The sequence below is a fragment of the Cyclopterus lumpus genome, chromosome 22 (assembly GCF_009769545.1).
Source record: "Cyclopterus lumpus isolate fCycLum1 chromosome 22, fCycLum1.pri, whole genome shotgun sequence".
Taxonomy (NCBI): domain Eukaryota; kingdom Metazoa; phylum Chordata; class Actinopteri; order Perciformes; family Cyclopteridae; genus Cyclopterus; species Cyclopterus lumpus.
Window position 1 is genome coordinate 18,899,401 of NC_046987.1, and position 16,352 is coordinate 18,915,752.

The 16,352-nt window shown below is 48.8% G+C and overlaps 1 protein-coding gene across 8 annotated transcripts in view; it reads left to right on the plus strand.

The window, feature by feature from the left end:
• tnika (TRAF2 and NCK interacting kinase a) overlaps positions 1–16,352 on the plus strand; it is a 54,127-nt gene that overhangs the window by 28,504 nt on the left and 9,271 nt on the right. For 4 of the 8 annotated variants that reach the window (XM_034562619.1, XM_034562620.1, XM_034562621.1 and 1 more), the window contains exons 6-20: positions 445–535; positions 1,036–1,166; positions 1,298–1,352; positions 2,059–2,137; positions 2,256–2,431; positions 6,066–6,132; positions 6,250–6,457; positions 6,938–7,054; positions 9,766–10,011; positions 10,335–10,919; positions 13,758–13,922; positions 14,182–14,448; positions 14,598–14,704; positions 14,865–14,980; positions 15,553–15,650. In XM_034562619.1, the coding sequence (XP_034418510.1) occupies positions 445–535; positions 1,036–1,166; positions 1,298–1,352; positions 2,059–2,137; positions 2,256–2,431; positions 6,066–6,132; positions 6,250–6,457; positions 6,938–7,054; positions 9,766–10,011; positions 10,335–10,919; positions 13,758–13,922; positions 14,182–14,448; positions 14,598–14,704; positions 14,865–14,980; positions 15,553–15,650 (2,508 nt within the window). Of the gene's footprint in view, positions 1–444; positions 536–1,035; positions 1,167–1,297; positions 1,353–2,058; positions 2,138–2,255; positions 2,432–5,791; positions 5,938–6,065; positions 6,133–6,249; positions 6,458–6,937; positions 7,055–8,646; positions 8,734–9,765; positions 10,012–10,334; positions 10,920–13,757; positions 13,923–14,181; positions 14,449–14,597; positions 14,705–14,864; positions 14,981–15,552; positions 15,651–16,352 lie in introns of those variants that run through there. The other 4 variants (XM_034562623.1, XM_034562626.1, XM_034562625.1 and 1 more) reach the window with 3 other exon arrangements.

A 16,352-nucleotide genomic window follows, 5' to 3' on the forward strand; every position in this document is an offset into this window, starting at 1 on the left:
ACAGCTGCAAAATACGCTAAAATATGTTTCTGGCAAAAAACATTTTGAGGCAAGATATAAGAAAATCATGTGAATTCATATTTGATCCATTTTATTTTTGACGTGCAGCAATTAACAGTCGAGACTCCTGATTGGTTGGTTTCTCCGAGTGGCGGTGGAGTCTTGAAAATGGTGCCGGGAGCACTAAAAAGAGGCATAATAATAATAATAATAATAATAGTTCTCAATCCCCCACGTCTCATCTGCTGTTGTGTCAGTCACTTTAAAGTCGTAAGACAACTCAAACTACTAATGAGACTGTGGAAGGACGTGTCTTTTCGTGCAGATGGAGGTCAGAGGTCAAGGTTGACTGAAGCTGCGCATCCTTTTGTGAATAAAGTTATTTTCGGGGTCTTAACTGGGCGTTCCTCCTCCGCCGTGTGTGTTCTCTGTCGCCGTCTGCAGGGTCTGACTCATCTCCACCAGCACAAGGTCATCCACCGAGACATCAAGGGACAGAACGTCCTGCTGACGGAGAACGCAGAGGTCAAACTAGGTCAGTGTGTCACCTGACCCCACGCCACAGAAACGGCTTGTGGATTGTATAGCGTTTCAGACGGACCAGAGGTGTGTGTGTGCGTGTGTGTGTGCGCGTGTGTGTGTGTGTGAGGCTTTTATTTCTTCTTTTATGCTGAATACCAGCCGACTCATCTCTCTGTAGCTCTGCCACTGTTCATGGTGCAGATTGCTCAAGAAGTGACTCTCTCTCTCTCTCTCTCTCTCTCTCTCTCTCTCTCTCTCTCTTTCCCCCTAAAGCCCAATGGGGAGGGGATTATAAAGTGTGTGTGTTTGTTTGTAATTTGGGCAAAATCTTGCAGGTTGGGGAATTCGTTCCTGTTTAGAGGCCATTATCGAATTTAGTAAAGCCCCATTGGTGTCAGCCGGCACACACACACACACACACACACACACACACACACAAAGGAACAGAGGAAAAACAGAGGTTGGAGTAGGATGCAGACTGAAGTACGGTGTGTTTCTATGTGTTTGTGTCAGTGGACTTTGGCGTGTCGGCCCAGCTGGACCGAACGGTGGGGAGGAGGAACACGTTCATCGGGACGCCGTACTGGATGGCGCCGGAGGTCATCGCCTGCGACGAGAACCCCGAAGCCACGTACGACTTCAAGGTGCCTCAAACAAACCGCCGGTCTGCGTCTCGCGGTCAAACCCCCCCCCCCCCCCCCCCCCCCCTTTTTTTTTTTGTTTGTTTGAGATCACGCCTGTGTATTCACGCACTGCGTCTCTGTGTCGTCCACAGAGTGATTTATGGTCACTGGGAATCACAGCGATAGAGATGGCTGAAGGAGCACCACGTACGTACACACACACACACACTTTCTGCTCCACAGCGTCCCCTCTGCGCCGCTACAGCACATCACTGTAATGGAGAGCCAGGCCTCCATTGATAATTGACTGCAATCACCTCATCTGACTAGATGACAATATCTCAGTGTGTGAGAATAGTTCTGCGTGACACGATATACGGGTGTATGTAGTAAATCCAAAAAGTAATCACATGAATTAGGAGGCCAGAGATTGCTTTAAACTGTCGATCGCATTTGTTTTATTCTGTGTGCCTTTTTTTTAATATACTTTATTGAAGATAATGCACAATATGACATACAGGGATCAAAGAACAAGAAGAAAACAGGAAAGTAAAACAGAAAAAACAAAAGTAAAGAAAGAAGTAAAGAGATGAGAAATAAAAAAATAACCACAAAGGGCAAAACTAAATAAAAAAAGAGAAGTTTGAATATTATAAAAACTCTTGTTATCGCAGCACTCTACCCGTGAGACGGATCTGGTGCTCGAGAAAGACGAGACCAAAACTGTGTGTGTGTGTGTGTGTGAATCTAATAGATCGTTATCAGTATTGGCAGCGTTGTATTGATCGAAGGAGAATTAACTCCGGCCGGCTTTGACTATGTGCCACGATGGTGTTCGAGCACGATTAGCTGGAAACATTCGCCCCTAACTCACCCCGCGCTGTGTTGTGCCTGCTATCTGAATCTTTTTTAGCGCTGTGTGACATGCACCCAATGAGAGCCCTCTTCCTCATCCCGCGTAACCCCGCCCCCAGACTCAAGTCAAAGAAGTGGTGAGTGTGAATGATGGTCCAGTACCTGCAAAAAAAAACAACTGTTCAGACATACACCCCCGATCACAGCAGGTTTTTCACTTACTTCTCTGGTGTGTGTGTGTGTGTGTGGTGTCAGGTCCAAGAAGTTCCAGTCGTTCATAGAGAGCTGTCTGGTGAAGAGCCACAGCCAGAGGCCCAGCACGGAGCAGCTCCTCAAACACCCGTTCATCAGAGACCTGCCCAACGAGAGGCAGATCCGCATCCAGCTGAAGGACCACATCGACCGCACCAAGAAGAAGAGAGGGGAGAGGGGTGAGGACATGCAGACGCAGACACGCAGACGCAGACACGTTCACTCAGGTTTAAAGATGCAGACGCAGACATGTTCACGCAGGTTTAAAGATGCAGACACAGACACGTTCACGCAGGTTTAAAGATGCAGACGCAGACATGTTCACACAGGTTTAAAGACGCAGACACGTTCACGCAGGTTTAAAGATGCAGACGCAGACACGTTCACACAGGTTTAAAGATGCAGACACAGACACGTTCACGCAGGTTTAAAGATGCAGACGCAGACACGTTCACACAGGTTTAAAGACGCAGACACGTTCACGCAGGTTTAAAGATGCAGACGCAGACACGTTCACACAGGTTCAAAGACGCAGACACGTTCACGCAGGTTTAAAGATGCAGACACGTTCACACAGGTTTAAAGATGCAGACACAGACACGTTCACGCAGGTTTAAAGATGCAGACACAGACACGTTCACACAGGTTTAAAGACGCAGACACGTTCACACAGGTTTAAAGACGCAGACACGTTCACACAGGTTTAAAGATGCAGACGCAGACATGTTCACGCAGGTTTAAAGATGCAGACGCAGACACGTTCACACAGGTTTAAAGATGCAGACGCAGACATGTTCACGCAGGTTTAAAGATGCAGACACAGACACGTTCACACAGGTTTAAAGATGCAGACACAGACACGTTCACACAGGTTTAAAGACGCAGACACGTTCACGCAGGTTTAAAGATGCAGACACAGACACGTTCACACAGGTTTAAAGATGCAGACGCAGACATGTTCACGCAGGTTTAAAGATGCAGACACAGACACGTTCACGCAGGTTTAAAGACGCAGACACGTTCACACAGGTTTAAAGACGCAGACACGTTCACACAGGTTTAAAGATGCAGACACGCAGACACGTTCACGCAGGTTTAAAGATGCAGACGCAGACATGTTCACGCAGGTTTAAAGATGCAGACACAGACACGTTCACACAGGTTTAAAGATGCAGACACAGACACGTTCACACAGGTTTAAAGATGCAGACACAGACATGTTCACGCAGGTTTAAAGATGCAGACACGTTCACACAGGTTTAAAGACGCAGACACAGACACGTTCACTCAGGTTTAAAGATGCAGACACAGACACGTTCACACAGGTTTAAAGATGCAGACACAGACACGTTCACTCAGGTTTAAAGATGCAGACACAGACATGTTCACACAGGTTTAAAGACGCAGACACGTTCACGCAGGTTTAAAGATGCAGACGCAGACATGTTCACGCAGGTTTAAAGATGCAGACACAGACACGTTCACACAGGTTTAAAGACGCAGACACGTTCACACAGGTTTAAAGATGCAGACACGTTCACGCAGGTTTAAAGACGCAGACACGTTCACGCAGGTTTAAAGATGCAGACGCAGACATGTTCACGCAGGTTTAAAGATGCAGACATGTTCACACAGGTTTAAAGACGCAGACACGTTCACACAGGTTTAAAGACGCAGACACGTTCACGCAGGTTTAAAGACGCAGACACGTTCACGCAGGTTTAAAGATGCAGACGCAGACATGTTCACGCAGGTTTAAAGATGCAGACATGTTCACGCAGGTTTAAAGACGCAGACACGTTCACTCAGGTTTAAAGATGCAGACACAGACACGTTCACGCAGGTTTAAAGATGCAGACACAGACACGTTCACTCAGATTTAAAGATGCAGACACAGACACGTTCACACAGGTTTAAAGATGCAGACACGTTCACGCAGGTTTAAAGACGCAGACAAGTTCACGCAGGTTTAAAGACGCAGACACGTTCACGCAGGTTTAAAGATGCAGACACGTTCACACAGGTTTAAAGATGCAGACAAGTTCACGCAGGTTTAAAGACGCAGACAAGTTCACGCAGGTTTAAAGACGCAGACACGTTCACGCAGGTTTAAAGACGCAGACACATTCACATTCACGCAGGTTTAAAGACGCAGACGCAGACACATTCACGCAGGTTTAAAGACGCAGACACAGACACGTTCACGCAAGTTTAAAGATGCAGACACAGACACGTTCACGCAGGTTTAAAGACGCAGACACAGACACGTTCACGCAAGTTTAAAGATGCAGACGCAGACATGTTCACGCAGGTTTAAAGATGCAGACACAGACACGTTCACGCAGGTTTAAAGATGCAGACACAGACACGTTCACGCAGGTTTAAAGACGCAGACACGTTCACGCAGGTTTAAAGATGCAGACACAGACATGTTCACACAGGTTTAAAGACACAGACACGTTCACGCAGGTTTAAAGATGCAGACACAGACACGTTCACGCAGGTTTAAAGACGCAGACACAGACACGTTCACGCAGGTTTAAAGACGCAGACACAGACACGTTCACGCAGGTTTAAAGACGCAGACACAGACACGTTCACGCAGGTTTAAAGATGCAGACACAGACACGTTCACGCAGGTTTAAAGACGCAGACGCGTTTATGCAGGTTTAAAGACACAGACACGTTCACGCAGGTTTAAAGATGGAGACACAGACACGTTCACGCAGGTTTAAAGACGCAGACACAGACACGTTCACGCAGGTTTAAAGACGCAGACACGTTCACGCAGGTTTCATGGTGCCGGTGGAGCAACGGGGTTTGTTGGATCGTCATTCTCGACGGACGCTTTAAACAGAACTTGCAATGACGATGCTGAAAGTCACAACATGTTATTATGTTATGGTTCATACTCAAGATGATACACTAAAACTCACTTCTATAATCAATGAAGGTACAAAATGACGACCAAGCCCTAACCTACATGACAAATACATGTGACACTTTCACAATAAAAGCACCCAATGTTTAGTCAGTTGAGTGATTTTAATGTGAAGCAGTTTTAAATGTTATTACACATTATCAAATGTTAAAAATGTAGGGCTTTGGCCATAACTCGATACGACATGAAATCATACATCCAAATATCGCGATACACAATTGCGTCTTCTAAACTGATGATAACAATCACGCGCCGACTCGAAATTTCCCCCCAGGAAAATTGGATCAAACCCGTTCTTAATCTCATCTGGCTTGCGAGGACGACTGACATCTAATGCACGTTGCACACACGCAGACGCGGATTCACAGGATTTACCATTACACTCACACACTCACTCACACACACACACACACACACACACACACACAGTTTGAGTGATGGACTGACATTCGCGCACGGGACCGCACCAGTAAGATCCGCATTAACCGCTCGGAGAAACACAATATACTTCAGGGCGGAAGTCTCGATGATGTGTAGAAGATGTGTGGACGTGTGTCTCTGGAAGCCCCTACAACCATTTACGCTTTAAGCCCCCCCCCCCCGACGTTTTACTGAAAGAGCTCCGAGCGAAATGTTCTCCACCTCGCTACACACGGTCAAATTACAATTTACGCTCTTATTCAAAGCGGCTGATGGTGAAAGCGCCTCGAAAAGGGGAGCGAGGATCCGGGGAATGCAAGAACCGTAAGCTGTTCAGTCAACGAGCGGAAGGTGCTTCAAGTGAAAAATGAGGGGGAAAAGAAAAACAGGAAGTGTAATGGGCTTCTCTCTCTCTCTCTCTCTCTCTCTCTCTCTCTCCATCTCTCCATCAGACGAGACAGAGTACGAGTACAGCGGCAGCGAAGAGGAGGATGAAGAAAGAGAGATGGGCGAACCGAGGTCAGTGTGCTTCCGCTAAACCCTTTTTTAATTTTTTTACACTCGTTTTCGCTAACTCGTAAACTCTCCCCCCCCCCCCCCCCCCCCCCCCCCCCCTCCCATCCTGTCTTCTCGCAGCTCCATCATCAACGTCCCCGGTGAGTCGACCCTGAGGCGGGACTTCCTGCGCCTGCAGCTGGCCAACAAGGAGCGGTCGGAGGCGCAGCGGCGGCACCAGCAGCACCTGCTGGAGCAGCAGCAGAACGAGGAGCACAAGCGCCTGCTGTTGGCCGAGAGGCAGAAACGCATCGAGGAGCAGAAGGAGCAGAGGAGGCGGCTGGAGGAGGTGAGCCCGGCTGCGACCTTTTTGACCTTTCGTGGAATGCGTTGCCCAAAAAAAAATGTACATTCACAAGTCGATGGAAGCCCCTCTGTTTAACTGTCCCTGCGCTGGTCCTTTTAAACACTTCAAAGCCTGTTGGCAAACATAAAGTGTGTAGAGAGGAAGAGCTGGACACACACACACACACACACACACACAGCCTTTCCCCAGTGTCCGTCTCTTAGTTCCAGAGAGCGGGTTTACAGAAGCAAAATCCTGAGCCCATAATCTGTGCGCCCTCTCCGGGTTACCACAAGGGTTTGTGCCTCCCAACGCACGGCTAAAGCTCCACGACTCGACTAACGGTGACCCCCCCCCACACACACACACACTCGGGGGCCAAGTGCGTGTGTGTGTGTGTGTGTGCACGTTCCCCGGAAGGAATTCCATTTCATTTTCAAAAGTCCTGAATCTTCTCGCGTCCTTCTCGTGTCCTCCCCACAGCAGCAGCAGCGAGAGCGAGAGAAGAGGAAGCTGCTCGAGAGGGAACAGAGGAGGCGCTACGAGGAAATGGAGCAGCTCCGCAGAGAGGAGGAGAGGAGGCACGCGGAGAGAGAGCAGGTTCATACACTTACTGGGATATTATACCGAGATACAGGCTGCATGAAGGCGGAGGCGATGACCACTCGGGTCCAGTCTTCCTCCTCTGATTTGACTCGTCTCCTTAAATTACTCCTTTTGCAAATGTTTTGACCTTTTTTTTTTCTTAACAGAAATCTGATGATGCTTTATGTACTTTATGAACTTTATGTTCCCGTCGTCACCTTCTTGTTTTCAGCTCCCGGATCTTACCTGCAAAAACGCCACCCTTCTTGTTTCATATGTTATTATTACGGAGCATTTTTTATTGCAACATGGCGCTCCCTTCTTTACTGCGGCCCGAAACTAAGCGGTGACCAAAATGCCCGAGCGCACGACGTCGTGAGGCGACTTTTGAGCAACTCTTGTTGTGTTTTCCACTTTTCGATTGCTATTCCAGCGACAAGGGATTGTAACTGACCTGGGAACTGTTTTGGTGACGGGCGTAGCGACCGATAGCTAATGGGGGGGGGTGGGGGACGTAAAGGGCCACTTCCTTTGTGCTGTAAATTAAGCCGTTCAAACCATAACAATAATAATTGCATCGGGGGAAGACGAGGCTCTAGTTTTGGATGGCGTCATTATTATTATTATTATCATTGTATAACGATACGTTAATGCAAAACTCTACGAGTTGGCAAATAAAAGGGACCCCTTGAATTTCAAAAAGAGATTAAATTGAGTATAGCAAGAGATCTTTATTTAAAAGAAAGTTATTGTTTCATAGTGGAAGGAGTTCCCTGAGGACTAAATCAAGTCCACCCGGGACAACAACACCTGGTCTGCCCCAATATAAGAGTTCCAGTGGGCATGTCGGGCCTAGTGAACAGATGTTTCACGGGCTCGCAACGTAACCGCAGGCACTGTTGAGTTGTTGAATTATTGCGCAATAAGATTAAATTAATTATCCCAAATACCTTTTTTCAGCTTTATTTATTGCGTTCTCTTTAATGAAGGAACAACTAAATGTTTTCACAGAGTATTGAGGGAATAGCAAGATTTTTATCAAAGCTCGAGTAGTAAAATGTCTGTGTACAGTGTGATACCGTCAGACCTCAGAGATCTAACGCGGGCCCTGTAAGGTTCTCCTTCCTCCATCTGGGATCCTCTCTCTCCTTTGCTCCTGCATCCTTCTTGATGGTCCTGTCCTCTCGCTTACGTCTCTTTCTGCTTCCTCTCCCTCGTCCTCTCTTTGAACTCACTGCCGTTCAGATGTGTATTGTTTCGTCTGTCCCTCTTTATCGCTCCCTTACTCCCCTCCCACGCTTTTTTCAAGTGTTTTGCGGAAAGACATGTTCCAACCTGGTTATTTTTTTCCTTCTTCTTCTGCATCTTTTCTTTGTCCCGTTTTCCTTTTGTAACGCATCGCAATTGGTTTTTTTTCTTCGAGAACCTTAATGTCGCTTCTGACTCTCATCTTCTCTCCTCATTCACAGCTACCTCGGGAGATTATCTTCCGTGTATCTTCTTCTCCTTCTTCTTTCTCTCTCTTTTGGATGTGTTTGGATGTTCAGATTTCCTGATTTATTTTTCTCGGTCTATTTCTATCTCCTTGTGCCGACACGCCGCTTCAGGAGTATATCCGTAGGCAGCTGGAAGAGGAACAGAGGCAGTTAGAGATTCTCCAGCAGCAGCTACTACAAGAACAGGCGTTACTCATGGTAACCGTAGCCCCTCCCCCTTTTGCCACCACCTCCGCTCCCCATGTGTGCTGTGTGCCCCTTCACCCACCCACCCATACCCGCTGCATGTTGTCCAGAAGAACCGCCTGTGAGGGAATCCACCGTCTTGAGTCACTCAACATTTGAGAAAGAAAACCTCGGAGCTGAAGCAACGCGTTGCTCATCTCTGATGCGTGTGTTTGAATGTGTTCTGATCCCCCTCCCTCGATTGCATGAATTGGAGCATTTAGTGGGCTGGATCTCAAAAAGACTCCCTGGAGGTTTTGTCGGCCCCGATCACGTCGGCCCACACAAAGTGGGAACATCGAAGAGAAAGTAGGACATTGTTGTTTTCCCCTCAGAGGGTCTTATCTAGTTTGAGTGTTTTTATTACCGCGAGCAATCCACAGTACGTCTTGTGGTATTTGTCCACGGCTCCCGAAATTTATTTAAGGAAACCTTTTGAGATCCAACCCCTCGCAAACAAACACCAGAGGCCACGGCAACGACATCACGCACCGACATCCAGGGATGTGTCACCGCTCCCGCCGCCATCTTTTCTTTCCCTCTCAGTACCCAACTTCCTCTCCCCTGTCTCGTAAGATTTGCCCATGCCCCGTAATCCATCATCGGCCTTCCCACCGTGATTACAATTGTGAAATGTGTTCATGTCCCATGCGCCTGCTTCCAGCGGTCCGTAATGTGTGTTTCACCTGTTCTGTGTTTGCAGTATTTGTCAACGCATGGCTCGAAAATGTGACATTAGAAACAGGCTTGTGACAAAAATGTGTCCACACGAGACAGAAAGCGTGAGAGATAATCGGTGCAAATTCCCATTTAGGATAACCGTTATCCTAAAGCGTTGAACTCCGCACATTTAGGAAGTTCTAATAAGTACTAAGAATGATTTCTCACCACTGATCCCTGATAGATTAGAGAAGATTGTGCAATAATTACCCACCTGTTTTGTTGTGGATCTCTGTGTCTCTCTCTTCCTCATCGTCTCTTGCTTTCCCGTCTCCGTCCCTCCAGGAGTACAAACGTAAGCAGATCGAGGAGCAGCGGCAGGCGGAGCGGCTGCAGAGGCAGCTCCAGCAGGAGAGAGCCTACCTGGTGTCTCTGCAGCAGCAGCAGCAGCAGCCGCAGCCGCAGCCGCAGCCGCAGTCGCAGCCGCTGCAGCTGCAGCCACCGCCGGAGGGAAGGCATGCGGAGAAGAAACCGCTTTACCACTACAAAGACATCATCAATCCTAATGACAAGCCGGCCTGGGCCAAAGAGGTAAGCCTCAGCAAATTGCAAAACGGGAGTTATTTCCCAAGTTTTTTCGTAGAGTGAGGGGGAAAAAAAGCACCAGCTGTGAGGAAAGAATATATAAGAATGTTGCACTTGAAATAAAAACCTTCTTGTGTCGTCAGCATCTCGTTCAGCAGGTCTTACTAGAAGCAGCAAGTCCGGTGGGGGACGCCTTGCTTTTTTGAATCTGAAGATATTTTTGGGGGAATTAGCGCCGCTCCTTTTGATAATCACAGTGTGTGTTGTGTCTGCTGTGTGTTTGTGTTTGTGTTTGTTGCTTACCCTCCTCTGACTCCCGACTCCTACAGGTCCCGAAGCAGCAGCATGTTCAGAGTAACCCACCCCGCCCCCAACTACGACAACACCCGCCATTCGACCAACCGGCTTCATCCCCTGGCTCTCACGTCTCGCGCATGGTTCAGGCACCTAGGCGAACCCAGTTCCAATGTGCCAAGCTCCTCCCCACCAACATCCCCAATATATGCATTTCGCAAGACCCCAAAGAGCCCCTAGATCCGGGGCTGAAGCAGGAGATAAGTCAGCAGGTCAGAGAGTTCAGGGCTCAGAAACTCAGTCACGGGCCCCGCAGCCCGGGGCTCAACCAGGAGAACAGCCAGGCTCCTGGCCAAGGGCTCAGTAAGGGGCCTAGCAAGGGCCATTCAAGTCAAGGGCCAGTCAGCCGGTCTAATCCAGCACCCGACCCATATTCTCTGGGGCCCCAGAAAGAGAAGCCCAAAGACAGGCCTTTCTCTGTCCCCAGTCAGGCGGCCATCCCGGGGCCAGTGCCCCCAGACCTCCAGTTTAAGGCCCTACAACCGCATCCTCAATCTCCAGGACCGGCCCAGGCACCTCAGTCTGGATCTAATAGGGTATCCAGCCCTGCGGTCAAACTGGTTAGTGGCTCTCATTGCGGCAGGTCGCACTCGCATTCGCCTCGCCGTAGAATAGATGTAGATGTAGAACCTGAGTATCGGTGTTGGATGGTGAGGTCAGCGGTCAGCTGCGAGAGGCTCGCAGTGCCCTCGGACTGGGAGGTCCCGACGGATCCCCTCTCTCAGTCCTTCCCTGGCGGCGCTCGCCTCCACTCCTCACCTGAAAACAGGCACTCCTACTCACCCGACTATAACAGCTTTCTTCAAGTCCCTGACAACAACCACTTGTTTCCCCTCCCCGTTAGGCAACAGAAAGGTCGCTCTATGTTTGACCTTAGTGCTTCTGCCCCGGCCGACATTATTAAACAGAACCTGGCTGAGGTCAAACTAACGAGCAGTTCCTCCTGTAACCACTTGTCACCCGTCTCTCCAACCAACCCGACTTCCTGTTTTGGCATTTCTCCTCGCACCTCCCTGCAAATCTCCCCCTCGTCCTCCGGCTGGAGTCTTTCTCCTCCGTTCTCCGGCGACACCCTTGTTTCCAGCATGAGAAGCGAATCGCCTCAACCTTTCTACGCCCACCTCCTCCTGTCCAACCAGGCCCGCTACCCCATCCTGGTCTCACCTGTGTGTAGCCCCTACGGCACCCCGCACGTCTCTCCCTTTGGATCTCAGAACCAGATCTGCACTTAAATACAAACACACACTTTTGTACGTCCATTTTTGTAACTGAATTCCCGAGACCCAAATCTCAACCCCGATTGAAAGTATACGCTGAGTCAACATGTATTAAAATAACAAATGTGAAAATAACAATAAGAATTATTCCCAATCGAATCTTTAAACATAAAACTATAATAAAAAATACAAATACTGCTTCTTCACCGAATCCTCCTCCTCAACTCTAAAGCGAAGACTTAACCTTTAAATGTGTTCTCACTTCAAGATAAATTCACAAAGATAGAAGTAAAAGAGCATAATATATGTGTGTGTCTGTATATATATATATATATTGCACATTAACATGCATAATTAATCTGTAAATATATCTACGTTCCTCTCAAGTGTGTGTATTTTTTTAAATTGTATTCTTAATCTACATGTTGGATTAATATTCTGAGATCCAGAGGAGAGGCGCTGATACCCAGGGACTGTTTCTACTATAACCCTGAGCTATAGGTAGTTTAATTACCCCCCCCGTCCCCCGTCCCCCGTCCCCACCCCCCACCCCCCTTCACCATACAGTGAACCACAAAGCACCCTGATAAGCCCGCCCCTTAGCCCTATGGGTGTGGATGTCATCGGGGAAATCCACTCCTCCTCCTCCCAGCTTCTTTTTAGGTCAGTCAAACTGTTCAATCGACTCCCGCGTGGTGATGGGTGCTGGCCAGGTGGTGGTGGTGATGGGTGCTGGCCAGGTGGTGGTGGTGATGGGTGCTGGCCAGGTGGTGGTGGTGGGATCCTTCTAACACACCCTGGATCCTCTGAGGATGCCCTCTGTCCTCCGTCTCCTTTCCCTGATCTATTTCCTGCGTCCTCTCTTAGTGTAGATGCTCCGTTTTTTTTTTAACCTCTTGGAATCTCTGCCGTGGTTTTTTTCGAGAGAGCTTTTGGGCTAAAAAAAACAACAACCCGAAACACTTGAGACACGAGAATGAAGATTTAAGCCCAAAAATGTTTTCTCATACTAACCTCTCTCTATCTTTTGAAGGTCAGTTGATGTTTGCGCTCACCTCGAGCTCGTAAACATCAACAGATTCAACTGGACTCGGATCACAGCCGTGCAGAATATTTCTTTGAACTTTGTTTGTCTATAATTCTTCCCGTCGCCTTTCATCCCGAAGGGAACAACTAACAAACTATTTGAGACGTTTTCTGCCACCATATATATATATATATTTATATATATATATAAATATATATAGTTGACTCCCTAGCGGGCAACTAACAAAGACTTGAGGAATGACACAGTATTGCATAGTTGTTCTGACCCAGGTCATAATCCTGAATAATCCTGCCAGATTATGAGTTTGTGTGTGAGATTACAGAAAGCACCCCCAAAGGGGAGAGCGCTCATTGCACACGGATGTTTACCTGGGGGCTATTGACACTATGCCCTGCTGAGCCACGACTCAAACCCCTCCAGCAAACGTCGAGGAGATTGTTTAGAGTGTGTGTGTGTGTGTGGGAGGGGGGGGGGGAGTGTGATTCAGGGAAGCCGGGAATGTTCCTCGGAGCCTTTCTCTCTCAAAGCACCGCGGATAATCTGATAATCTGATTACACCCGGCAGAGCAGAGCTTTTCCGCCTTCCTCACGCACAGATATGTTGGCGCTCGTTGGCCGTCGACGCTCCCACAAGTCGGCGGAAGCGGTCGCTCGACCTTTTTACGTAGATACAAAATCCAACCGGGGGGGGGTGGTGTTCGTATGTGTGCGCGTTCCCTTCGCACACACTCAAATTTACCGCTTTTTGGTTTTGAATGCAGGGCGTCTGCTAAAGACGATTAGGGATAATTCTTGACCTTTCATCCACAGCCACCAGACACTCCTACTCCTCAACTGTATGTGGGTCATGGAGATGCACGCACACAGCGGGGGGGTGGGGGGGGTTACCACGGTTACCACTAAATGTTTTATCTCGGGTTCAAGGACATTAAAAAATGGGTTTGCAGATAAAAGAAAAACCCTACAGTTGTCCCCCCACAGCGTGATGTGTAAGATTGTCTGGTGGCTCGTAAGGGGAGGGGTGTGCATGGGGAGGCGGGACCCGCTGCGGGTCAAGCGTGGTGATTGGTTGTGCTCGCGTGCGTGCGTGCGTGCTCGGCTGTGAGGTGATGGTGGTGTCTGACCCGTCCCAGGTGGAGGAGCGATCTAAGCTGAACCGACAGAGCTCCCCGGCGCTGCAGCACAAAGTGTCCAACCGCATCTCTGACCCCTCCCTCCCTCCCCGCTCCGAGTCCTTCAGCAGCGGGGGCATGCAGCCCGCCCGCACCCCACCCATCCACCGCTCCATCGAACCACAGGTGTGTGTGTGTGTGTGTGTGTGTGTGTATGCAAAAGGAAGGGATGTGAGTGTTTGCTGTGTTTGCTAGTGAACAGCATATCCAAACAAATTATCGCATATCTCTTCGCTCCTTGAACACTTCCTTTAAAAGTCCTTGTAACTCAATCTTTCTCTACCTCCCTCCTTCCCGTGTCTCCTTTCCTATCTCTACTTTTTCTTCATCCATTTTCTTCTCCATTTGCTTCCCTCCTTGTTCTTCCCACCACCCCTTCCGACAGATGGCTCACCTGGTCCCGGTGAAGACCCACTCCGGCTCCATGTCCGGCTCCCAGTCTCTGCAGGACCAGACGGGCTCCGCTCTGAGTGAAGGCCTCAGCGTGGGCTCCCCGAGGCCCGAGATGCCCCGCCAGAACTCAGACCCCACCTCTGACACCCCCGGACCCCCGCTGCGTATCACAGGCAGAGAGGACCGGGAACGGGACAGAGACAGGGATCGGGATCGGGACCGGACCGCCTGGCTCAGAGAGGAGGACCTCCCACCCAAGGTCAGAGAAAGGAAGACAATCATTCAGGATGTATTTTATTGTTTATTTATTGTTTATATGTTGTGAATTTTGCACATGTATATCTTAGATCAGTACATTTTGATGAATTCTGGATAACTTGAACTCCTTGTGATTTTGTGGGTGTCCAGGTCCCCCAGAGGACCACTTCCATCTCCCCAGCATTGGTCAGGAAGAACTCCCCTAATGGAGGAGTGGGTCTGAGCCCTCGCACAGGTTCTCAACTCATACGGGCCAGGTGAAGCCAGCACCTTCATAGTCTAGATAACACTAATGTTATTCTTATTGTATGTACGATGCCGTATATACTTGTACAAACACCGCTGTTGCTCTTAACTTAACATAAAAAGCATACGTCTGTCTCATATAAATATGCTGTTTAACTTTGAACTTTAAAGCAACCCAGACCTGCGGCGCTCCGAGCTCTCTCTGGACGCCATGCTGCAAAGAACCTCCTCCAACTCGTCGTCCTCCTCCTCCCCTTCATCTCAGGGCGGCTCGGCCGAGAGGAGAGGTACCAAACACACACACACACACAAACAATTAAAAATGGGGTGCAAAAATAGACGTTCACAGGGGGCCTCAGCGAGATTCTGGGGGGGGGTTGCATATCGGCGGGACGATGTCAGTCGCAGTTCTGCTCTGATCAACCCGTCTGACGCGCCCTGTTACTCTCAGCCTCCGGAGAGATAGAAGAGAGGAAATGAGAGGGGGAGCGGCGTGCAGGGATGTGTCAGACAGCAGGCCAGAGGGATATCTAAGATGTGCATGGATCTCCCCTTGACACACGCGTGGCACAGGGAGAGGTTGAAGTGTGGTGGGATTGGTTTGTTTGGATGTCATTTTGGGGTTGACAGTAAATATGGAAGATAGCATCGAGATCGGGGTGAGAAAAATACAGAATAGCTTTTAAAATATATTTTTATAAATGTGCGTTGACCCAGGAAGTAGTTTTTCACAATTGTTCAATTTTAAATAGAATTTCCAAAAATGATATATGACATATTTTTTTGGGGGGGTGATTCTGACTAAACACGTGTAATTTAGTAATTAATCAAACATGCAATTACTTCCTTGTTCTGATAGGTCAAGCCAAGCAGGAAGAATCCCCTCCGGGAGCCAATCAGGAGGCAAAGCCCAAACAGGAGGAGGGCCGGGAATCGGCCAGACCCAGCAGACCCGCGGTGAGTCGCACAACACACACACACACACACACACACACACACACACATTCACTTTCTGTCACAGCGATCTCCTCTCTGGGAATCTTCTGCGGGCCTCTTCTCCCTTTTATTTTATCTTTTCTTCTTCTTCTTCTTCTTCTTTCTGCCATTCATCTGGTTCTCTCTCTGCCTTCCTCTCTTTGTCCTTTTCAATCTTCAGAGCTATAAGAAAGCCATAGATGAGGTTAGTGACACTCGAGTCCCCCCCCCCCCCCCTTTTCTTTTAACCCTGGTCTTCATTTGCCCTCATCAGAGCCCCCCCCCCCCCTCTTCTTCTTCCCCTTCTGGCATGGTGAAGTCAGTTCATTTCACAAGAAGATGGCGTCTGTTTCTTTAACTTAAAAAAAAAACCATAAAACATCTGAGTGTGACGCCGACGGCAGTGCATGTGTGCTGTCACACACATACCCGAGAGAGCGTATGTGGACGCGTGCTTTGTGTGCGAGTGTGTGAGTGTGTGAGAGTGCGAGTGTGCACGTGTGTGATGTGTGTGTGAGTGTGTGCGAGTGTGCATGTGTGTGATGTGTGTGTGATGTGTGTGTGAGTGTGCATGTGTGTGCGACGGGAACCGCAAGCACCTGAACAGTTTCTGAATCTCTTTTCCTGTTTCTTTGTCGTCATGGTTACTGGTCAGGAGGAGCTGGTAAGCCCACCGTGTATGAC